The following is a 10,373-nucleotide window of genomic DNA, read 5'->3' on the forward strand; positions in this document are numbered from 1 at the left end:
GAGGCGGGCGGGGAGGACGTCCTCCCTGGCCGCCCCCCCCCGCCGGTCCGGTGTCTGGCTGAAGCGCGATGTTTGCCGACCTCTGTCCGCCTAACCCTCGCAGCGCTGCTTCCCGAGACCTCTGCTGGGGCGGGGAAGGTGCTGGTAGCACGGCTGAGGCAGCCTTTCCCCCGAGACACCTGCTTATGAACCGCAGTGAACCGTAATTAACGCGTCCTCACAACTAACCACAAACACTGGTGCCAACATGTAGTGCCGCTTGCTCTTGCTCTCTCTGCTCACAGCGTAACCGCGCCTGCTGTGATGTTTGCTACAGTCTTAGCCTAAATGGAATTTGTCCAGTGTAAAAAAAGACCTTTGGGATTTACCGTGCATTGCAAAATTTTTCTGGTGAATGGCTTATGTTGGGAAGAGTTTGTGAGTCTCTGAATGCACTGAGTGGGTACCTCCTGTGTAAAGTTAGACTCTACCCCCTTACGATATCATTCAGGTGATGTATCGGGGGGGGGGGAACATCTGACTTGCCGTGGTCATCCTGGGACTCGGCTGGTGGCACGTGAGAGCTAGGATCCATTCAGGCTTTTCCCAGCTTATCCATTGGCAGGCTTTTTCCCAACAGTATCTCCTGCTGTCGCACAACACGGGAAATTTTTTATATTTGCCATTTGCAGACTTTCTGGTAGATAGGCAGATACCGGTAGGATATTTTCATGAGCAGATGGCAGTGAGGATTACCTGAGCTTGCTGTTCTCAGGGAGCTTTTATGGATCCTTTAGAAGTAGTCCATGATCCAACAGGAAATTACAGAGCAGAGCTTAAAAGCCATCTTACTACAGACAAAAACTACTAAACCTGTGGGGCAAAACACACAGCGTCACCCTCGCAATCCACGTTACAGGCAAAAGAAAATCTCTCTTCTGTTGCGTGGGGTCTGCTTTGCCTTCATTAAGCAGGGCAGTGTTGGCTCTCTGCTGTAACACTTGGGCCCAAAAGTCATAGAAGTGACCGTACTGCAGCCCAGTGGCAAGAGAGTTCCTCTAGAGCAGTTGCATGGCCACCAAAGAGCTGTGTGAGAAAGCAAGTGTGGGGAACACCTCTGCACGCCCCCACTAAAGATGACGGAGCATGGCTTCATGCTTCAGTGCAGTGAAGAGGAGGAGCCCTGGGGGGGTCTTTCCTATTGCACTGGGTTTAAAACGTTATGTAGAGGCAGGAGCAGCTGCAGCAGAGTAGGCTGAGAATATGCTTCTGGCAGCCAGTGATGCTGGGGACACCTCCATGCCTGGCTGGCTGGTGGAGACAAGCTGGGAGGAGGCTTTGACCCCGTGTTGGGCTGTGGATGGCCAGTGTGGGTGGCAGGATGGGAGCAGCATAGCAGGATGGTTTCTGCAGGGTCCATGGTATGGCTGCTGGCACCCATGATGAGGCTTTTGTTCTGTGAGGGGCGGAGGCCTGGTGCAGGTGGGAAGGCGGGTGCAAGGCTGTGCGCACACACTGCATACAGGAACACCGGGAGCTGTGAACGTGGGTGGTGAAAAGACTGTGAAGGGCCGGTATGGTCCTCACATCCTAGTGGTGCTGAGAATGGCTGATTCATATGGGCAGGTGGGAGCAAGAGTGAAGAGACCTTTGCTTCGCAGTGACAGCACCAGAGAAAGCCACAGGATGGACATACACTCTTAGACAGTTTTGCTAAGGGTTGGAGCACTCTCTTCCCAACCCTGTCCCCTGTACAGCTCTGTCAACCAACCTCAGGCTTGGCTTGAGTCCTCCTCTGCTCTTCCCTTGCTGGAACCTCTTCCTCCCTCCTGTGCCAGCCTTTCCAACCCCCATCCCAAACCCACTGCACTTCCTCTGACTTGCAGCACTACTGTCCTGTGCTGTGGTATTTTGCACATGCGTTTTAAATGCAATTGGCTATTCTCCTGGAGGTGACAGCCCCTGCCAACTGTGTGACATGCTAGGGCACAGGCAGAGACTGCCAAACTTGGGGCATTGTGATTTTCTCCCCTCCTCCCTTCTGCCCAGCCAACCCTGATGCTTTTCACCTGGCTCAGGGACATCCAGAAAAGAGCTGACACTGGCTAGACAGGAGCATATATAGTCTTCAGTAAAGCTGTGCCTCTTTCTGCTCCTGAGTCTTTACCTTCACTGGCCATCCCCTCCAGGGGAAGGTAAAATGACAGCTTCTCAACAGGACACAAAATCACATTGATGAGGAGGTGTGAGAGCGAGGGAGAGGGAGGAAACAGCCTGGAGAAGAGGAAGATTCAAGTACTCGGAGAAATGGAGAGACAGAAAGGGTCAAGAGCAGAGAAACTGATATGAAGGAAGCAAGGAAGGAAGGAAGCAAGCAAGCAAGCTATGGAGGGCTAAAAGGGAATGAGGGCAAAAGCACAGGAGAGGAAGACATGGAAGCTGGGAGGGCAGTAGGATGGTGGAGGAGCAGCACAAGCTGAGAGTGCCAGAGTAGCAAATGCGGCCACGTCAGTGAGGAGGAGGTATCTCTTGTGTTCCCACCACCAGCAGAGACCCAGGGAGACACCCTGGCCCAGTGCTTCTCAATCTACAGCTCTTTGCACTCCTCCAAGATCCTGAAGGCCCTGTGCCAAGCAGGGCTGTCCCTGGGGGAGCTCCTGGCAGGGAACCCCCGTGGCACCGTCTTCCCTGTGCTCCCACAGCAGAGGGGCCGTGCTGTAGGGGAAAGGTTCAGCCGGGACCTGCCCAGTGCTGGTGGAGAGAGACCCCTGCAATGGGGGATGAGGTGGGGTGACCTCAGGACAGCTTGGTCTGATCTGCACAGGATCAAAAGCCTGTGACACAAGCATGGCTTTTGATCTTAGCGCTGGGCAAGGCAAATGCACCCTCTGCAGCAGGAACACGTTCTTTTCCTCTGGGTTTTGCTTCTTTTGGAAAATATGGCTATTTTCTCCAAGTACTTTGATGCTTCTCAAATAGATGCTACAGCCCAAGAACTAATTCTGTCTCCTCGCACCGGTCACTTCCACTGAACCGCAAAACATGTCAGTCTGTCACTTCTCCCATCTATCCACTTCCAAGCTGCCATTTCCCCTGGGGAAGCCACAGCAAGAAATGGGGATAAAATGCTGGGCCACCATGCTCTCAGACCAACCAGCTGCCTTCCCACCCACCGAAGACCCAAAAGAAATCTCTGCTGCCATCACTTGAAGACACTGTGTGCACTGACTCCACCATCTCTCCTGGAGTCTCTTCTTGCCATGTCTCCAAGTGATAAAAACAGGACCACAGCATGCCCCACACCTCCCACTTCTGAAGCCCTCCTGCCCCCAGAAATCCTTCCCCCCCATCCCTATTTCCCCCAGGCAACACACACAGCTGAGACACAGAAACAAGAGAAAGGAAGGTGACAGACAGTCCGCTGTGCAAAAAACAAACGGAGAATGAAGACATTCTGGGAAGGACAGGGGTGACGCCTTTGGTCCCTCTCTGGCACAAAGGCAGGCACACTCATACACACAGGCACTCACACTCGCATCCTCTCATGCACAGGGAGGATGCGCCACATGCTTCAGAGACAGGCCCAAGGTGGAGTCAAGGGTAGCAGGCATGGGTTGTCGTATCCAGAGACACTGGGTGACAGTGGGGGGTGGGTCATTCACAGGTTACTTTCGTGGTTTTCCTCTGTCTCGACAGTCATGGGGGGCAGCCCTCCATTGTCATTCAGCCGCTTGGCCCTGTAGGTCTCATAGTGGATGTTGTGGGTCACTTCTTTTAGGTCCTGAAGGTGGGTCCTGCAGGGGGCAAAGTGAAGATGGGGTTGGAAAGAGGATATGATAACCAATATCAGCACAGTCAGTATTAATCTTCTAATGATCATCTTATTCCCTGAGATAAATGGAAGATTTCTTCAGTCAGTCTGGCTAATGAACATACCCCTCTTTCTGCATGGATGGCATGGGTGCTATCATACACAATGGAGAGCTGGAGCATCAGCATTTAAGAACACATATGCAGGATGCAGGATATGGGCTGAAATCCCTGGCTGTGCTTGCCGGTGTCCTGCCCTTCTCACACCCATGCCAGTGGGGCAGCTCCTGGCTGTCCTGGTCTGTCAGAGCAGACATGGGCTTATCTGATCTGAAGTGGTGGTGAGACAAGGAAGCACCAGGAGGGTGTATCAGGTCCAGTGCAGACCATAACCTGCATAACACTGCTGTGAGCATTGTCCCTAACCTCCATAGAAAGCCTGTGGGCTTGGATTGCTGTATGCTTTGTGATGTTGACTTGGTTAGGATGTTTTTACTGGAAGACTTAAGGAAGGCATGTCTGCTGCAGAAGGTATTGCAGAACAGAAAGAGGGCAGTAGGATGATGTCAAAGCATTGTACCTGGCCAAGTGTATCAACACCACCATACCCACAGGTGGAATGAGCCACAGGGCTCTGGCTTTGAAGTGTTTCCCTTATTTTCTTATTTTTGGTGGTTTTTTAAAACCTTATTGTATTAATAGGGAACAGAGATGACCCTGGATCTACACTGTTCTACAGAATTTGGGGCAGATATCACTTGTGCTGAGACAACTTCATGAAACAGAGCAGAAATAAGACAGGACAATGAAAGCTGAATGAAATATGGAGCTTTTCACTTCCAGGTCGTATGTTCCAGCACATCTGGAACCTAGTAGGACACATGCTCTAGGATGTGGTAGTGGCCTCTTTCTCATTGACTCCAGCCCAGACCTGTTGTCAGCCACAAATAGAAGTTGTTGCAACCTAATATCCTTAATGGGATATAAGGGGAGTGGTAGTACATGAAAACTAGCACCTACTTGACATAGTGGTCATGTCACTAAGAGAGGCCCTAGAGTATCTACCACTTAACTCAATCCAACCCTACGCCCCCATAAGCTTTCACTGCCAGAAATGTACTTTATTTTCCTTTCCATTGAGGCTCTTTCACTATAAGAGGGTCTCAGGAAGACTCCCTGCTCCTCAAGAGCAGACTGGTGCGTGACCATGGCCTTACCTGATGACAAAATCTCGAAGTAGGGCAAATTCACAGTGAGTGAGGTTTTCCACTGAAAAGAAAGCAAGCAATTGTTACATTTTATTTTTTCAACAACCTATTTGTGGTTACAGAGCATGGGAAGGTCATCCCCATGGGGCAGGTTCCAGGTGGGCAGAGCCTCTGTACTTCAGAAAGGACAGACAGTTGTCTGAATGCCACACTGTCAGGCATCGAGGAGACATGCTAATTGGTGCTGAGCAGTCACATGTGAATTTTCATTTGAAAACCAATGCAACCTCAGGAGCTCAGCTTCACACACTATGGTGTTCGGAGTGGCTCCAGCTTCTGCCAGTTGGCGGTAGTGGTGCCGCCTTGGCCATGGCAGTTCCTTCCCAGCAGAGTGATTTGAGAATCCTCCTCTTGCTTGGTTTAAAAAGTTTATTGCAAAAGGGCTGGGAAGGTAGCCATGGGACATGTTATCTGGACCTTTGTCTATTACTGGGGCCTGCAGAGATACTTTCATCTCCCAGAAGCAAGGGGTTTTTTACCTTCAATGATTCCCCAAGGTGTTTTCCTGCCCAGGACTCTTTTGCCATTCACTTGGTACTCCTTGTCGCTGCCCACTACTGCGAAGGGCATGCTTTCCTGCTGGGGAGAGACATGTGGAGAGACCTATTGAACCCATTCCAGAGAGCAGCACCATCACTGTTCCCCACCCACCTTTCCTCCTCTCAGCTCACCAAATACAAGGCTTTCTCCATGGGAAGAGGTTCTCCAGAGCAACATTTCACTGGCTCTCCTCTTCACCCATCAATGTTATCCCTAGCATTTTGGGCCCTTGCTTTACAGGTGTCCTTGCACCTGCCGAGCTTAGTGGGTAGCTTGCAGCAGTGCCAAGGGCTCTGGAGCAGGGGGCAGAGCTTTTCTGCACCCATCTCCAGTGTTTCTGAAGAGAGGGATGACTGGAGAAGAAGCACCCTGGTGTAACCACGAGAGGGTCTGTGGTGAATATTTCTCACCAAGTTTGTAGTTCTTCACCAGAAGGAGAGGACTTAAAATAATCCTCCCTAACAAGACATAGGAACATTCAACAAGTTTAATGGCTGAAATGGTTGTACTGAGGAAGGCCAGAAATGGGGTAAGGGTGCAGATTTCCTGGGAAGTGAGACAGTAAGTGAGGCTATTGGGGACCCAGTTATCTCTAGGCACAGGGAGAAACCATCCATTTCCAGAGCACAGGGTGCAGGAGATCCTGCTATCCATAAGGTTGTGCAAATGTTCCTAGATTTACTCTGCTTTATAGATGGCCCTGGGCCTGGGAAAGGACTGCAATTACCACAGGAATGGAGGTTAAAAAGCGGTTTATTTCTTACGTGTGAGACTATCCAAACCTAGGGCAATGATGCTGAAGTGCAGAACAAAATGTGGTGCCCTCCTCAAAACCAGAAACACTTTGGAGAAGAAGCAAAACCCATCTAGTCTTCTCCAGAATGTGTGAGGTATTGCCAAATGGGAAATGATTAATTAAGATGGGGAAAGTGGGAACTTCTGTTGGGGCTGTGACAGCTGCGGGAGTTGAAAGGGCAAGTGTCAGGCTGCAATGCAAGACTCCTGGAGTTTCTTGAGGACTGCCATGGAGGTCAATCTATTAATGGCCTAGCCACAAAAATGATGAGTGGGATAATTAAATGCACTAGCATCACAAGGCCAAGAGGTGGTGTCACTACAAAGGCAGACTGGGTTTTTATCCAGGAAGATGCAAGTCTGAGGCACAAAGAGCAGCATTTAGGGAATAACATCAAGAATTTCTGTTACGACTTCAGAGCTCATGAACAAGCAGCAACTGAAGGAGTGCAAGGACCCCACGTGCTAGTCAGTCACAAGATGACCATGAGCCACCAGTGTGATGTAATTGTTTAAAAAGTACATGTGGTCCATGGGCTTAGCAGTTCAGATCTCAGAAGAGACAGGGGAGCATGGGGTACCAGCACCAGTGCTAGAAAATCAAATCAAACCAGAGCAGGCACAGAAAAAAGTGACTAGGAGCATGGACTTCTGAGGAATGGGAAGCCCATCCAAAGGAGTCTGCCTCCTTTAGCTGACCAGAAGGTTGGCAAAGGATAACATTGTTCTCTATAAATGCCTCGAGTGGTGGAGGGGACCACTAGGTAGGAGAACTGCTTGAGTCAGTGTTGGCACAAGAACACAAATATAACCCTGGGTACAACCTGGCCATGAACAAACACAGGCTGGAAATTGGGAGTGGGTTTCTAACGCTCTGAGGAGGGAAGGATGGGACAAGCCTTCTCACAGGGGATGGGGGAGCAAAGAACAGGACTGCTTTTCAGGTCAAGTTTGGTCAGCAGGTGAGAGGGCTCATTGGGCAGTTGTTTGGGACAGAGGCTGGACATCAGCCACACACCAGGACCCCTTGGTTCTTAATGGAGGCCAAACAGAACATTCAGCAAGAGGAGGTGAAACATAGTCCTTCCTCACTCAGCCTTCATAGCACCCTGTAGTAATGACAAGGACAAATTAAGCTGGGAAGGAGGAATGACCATCCCTTACTCCATTGCGTCTTTCATTCAGGGACCATGAAGCACTTAAAACCTTCTAGTGACACATGTCTGTTTTACACTCATTAAATATGACCAGCCCTCATCCCTCCTTCCCCTCCCACAATAAAATGTTTCCTACCCTGATTTTGTCATTCTCTGTTTTATCCTCCAAGTCCTCATCGAATTCTTTCTGTGGGTAAAACTCGATCCCATTTACTTCTAGCTCTTTGCGCACCTGGGCAGAGAGACATTTTGGAGCACAAAGCAACACAAACCTGAAGGGCAGACAGGCAGGATGGCTGGGCAAACACATCTGGGACATCTTTCCAGCAGGCAGGGGCTGGAGGGATTATCCCCAGGGAAGTGTGCAGCGAAGTGAGGACACACAGCAGCTATGATGAGTCTTTTTCCCCAACCCCAGTTACTTGTCTGGCCCTGCAGTTCCCGTGATAGATCATATCACGAGATGTCACAGGGATACATGTGTTTCTTCCCCCTCTAACAGATGCCCTCAGAGCCATAAACAACTGCATCTTCAGGACTTACCCATCAACCCAGTGCTGGACTCTGTGCATGCCCTGGGGACTGTGCTGCAATCCCAGGAAGAAGGATACTGCTCATTTCTCCCACCTCCAAGCTGGGTCAGGGAAGGATCCCATTCAAGAGAGGAGATACTTACTCTTTGTTTGAATTCGGTCTTCTCCTCCAAGGTCATGGTGTCAGCCTTGGCAATAACCGGGATGATGTTCACTACTTTGCTGAGATGTTTCATGAACTCCAGGTCCAAAGGCCGCAGGCTGCAGCCCAAGAGGGAACAACATGGAAGGGGTCACTTTACCCGCCTCGCCTTTCATCCTAGTGACTCTGCCAGCATCAGAGCATCAATGAAACCTCCCTTGTACATACCCTGCTTGCTGCCACCACGGTCTCATCTCCTTCTTCCCGTCCATCCTGCCCTCTCCCAAAAAACACAGTGGCAATTCTCCTGCCTGTGTTATCCTAGACTCTTTCAAGCCCTGCAGCACCCGAAGTTAAGCTAAACAGTGGCCTGCCCCGCAGGCAGGACCCTTGGGTCTGTGGCTGAGATGGAGCAGTGCAGGGTATGTATCTGGCAGAGAGGCACCAAGGGCTTGAGGAAGGACGAGGGACTGTGTACGTACGAGTGGCCCGTGGGGGAGATGAAGTAGAGGCAGCAGTGCACTCGCGTGTCTGGAATTCGTTTCTTCCTTGCAATATTCACCTCCTCTTTCAAAAATTTTTCATATTGCTCATTGATATATTTCTCAATAGGCTCCCAGCTGTTAAGGTGGAAGAAAGAGAGATAAACAGAGAGGTACAAATCTCCTCATGTTCCTGCCTACAGTGTTCCCGGCTCTGACAGCAGCAAAGCAGGCTCAGGCATAAAAAAACTCCACCACAAGCATCTCACCATCAGCAGAGATGTTCAAGAGTCTCTGTAACTGGGCACAGAAATAGGCACTCGCTCTGTAATGTGTGCATACCTCTGAGCATGCACACAGACCCATGGTGTTCACAATTCCACATCCCCATCACCAGCCCCCTGAGTGCAATAGGATCCCAGATGCTTTCCAGGCCAAACAGATGAGAGTCACTCCATATACAATCTTAACTCCAGCCCTTTCTGGGACACAAGACCTTGACCATGTAAAACTCACCAGTTCTCGTTGTTGATCTGGTCCCCAAATCCCGGTGTGTCAATCACTGTCAGCTTCATTTTGACACCACCTTCTTCAATGACTGAGGAAGAAATTGCAAACAATCATACACCTCCCTGGGGACCTGCCCTATCATGAAACATGTCTCTGTGCCCTACAAGGGAACAAAAGTGCTTTGCCCTCATCCCTGCCCAGCAAGCACGGCCAGGCCAGGCTGGGTCATGCCTCAACAGTCATGACCCTCACTTGCATATCTGACCCCAATTTTTGGTAGCCTCTGCACTAAAGTCACCTTAAACCACTCTGACACAGGAAAAAGGATTTGTGCTCAGTCTGTGGCCCAAAAGGTAGTACCTACCTTACACGTCTTGTCCTCCCCTCCAATGCATCTGTCTTGGTTTTGGCTGGGATAATTTTCTTTCTAGTAGCTGGTATAGTGTAATGTCTTGGATTCAGTATGAGAAGAATGTTGATAACGCACTGATGTTTTCAGTTGTCGCTAAGTAGTGTTTATACTAAGTCAAGGATTTCTCAGCTTCTCATGCCCAGCCAGCAAGAAGGCTGGAGGGGCACAAGAAGGTGGGAGGGGACACAGCCAGGACAGCTGACCCAAACTGGCCAAAGGGATATTCCATACCATGTGACATCATGCCTAGTATATAAACTGGGGAGAGTTGGCCTGGGCAGGGGGTGGATCGCTGCTCGGGAACTAACTAAGCATTGGTCAGCGAGTGGTGAGCAATTGCATTGTGCATCACCTGTTTTGTATATTCCAATTCTTTTATCATTATTATTATCATTATCATTATCGTTATCATTATCATTATCATTATCATTATTATTTTCTTCCTTTCTGTCCTATTAAACTCTTTCACTTTTTTTCCTGATTCTCTCCACTACCCCACTGGGTGGAGGGGGAAGTGAGCAAGTGGCTGTGTGGTGCTTAGTTGCTGGCTGGGCTTACACCACGACAGCATCAGCCTGAATCTGAGATGATGCTCATTACTCTGCAGCACTGTAGAAGCTGTGCTGATGCTTTGCCATCAGAAGATGTGCTCTACCAGGCTTGGATGGGACCCACCAATGCAATTTGTATAGACTATTAAGTGTCTGCAGGTGGGAACAACTTACAGCAAGGCTTCATCCACACA

General features: G+C 49.9%; 2 protein-coding genes across 3 annotated transcripts in view; both read right to left on the reverse strand.

Moving 5' to 3' along the window:
- The window catches only part of WBP2NL (WBP2 N-terminal like), an 11,517-nt gene extending 10,943 nt beyond the window's left edge, over positions 1 to 574 (reverse strand). Inside the window, exon 1 of the mRNA XM_010562285.1 lies at positions 479 to 574. Within this exon, the coding sequence (XP_010560587.1) occupies positions 479 to 574 (96 nt within the window). The remainder of the gene's footprint in view (positions 1 to 478) is intronic.
- Positions 575 to 3,224: 2,650 nt separating this feature from the next.
- SEPT3 (septin 3) overlaps positions 3,225 to 10,373 on the reverse strand; it is a 14,530-nt gene continuing 7,381 nt past the window's right edge. Inside the window, exons 4-10 of one of the 2 annotated variants that reach the window (XM_010574452.1) lie at positions 9,223 to 9,304; positions 8,707 to 8,844; positions 8,226 to 8,343; positions 7,686 to 7,781; positions 5,537 to 5,633; positions 5,007 to 5,058; positions 3,225 to 3,773 (exon numbers count right to left, since the gene is read on the reverse strand). In XM_010574452.1, coding sequence (XP_010572754.1) covers positions 3,638 to 3,773; positions 5,007 to 5,058; positions 5,537 to 5,633; positions 7,686 to 7,781; positions 8,226 to 8,343; positions 8,707 to 8,844; positions 9,223 to 9,304 — 719 coding nt within the window. In that variant the 3' untranslated portion in view covers positions 3,225 to 3,637. Of the gene's footprint in view, positions 3,774 to 5,006; positions 5,059 to 5,536; positions 5,637 to 7,685; positions 7,782 to 8,225; positions 8,344 to 8,706; positions 8,845 to 9,222; positions 9,305 to 10,373 lie in introns of both variants that reach the window. The other variant, XM_010573640.1, reaches the window with a different exon arrangement.

The sequence above is a fragment of the Haliaeetus leucocephalus genome, unplaced genomic scaffold, assembly GCF_000737465.1.
Source record: "Haliaeetus leucocephalus isolate CR32 unplaced genomic scaffold, Haliaeetus_leucocephalus-4.0 Scaffold0, whole genome shotgun sequence".
Lineage (NCBI taxonomy): Eukaryota > Metazoa > Chordata > Aves > Accipitriformes > Accipitridae > Haliaeetus > Haliaeetus leucocephalus.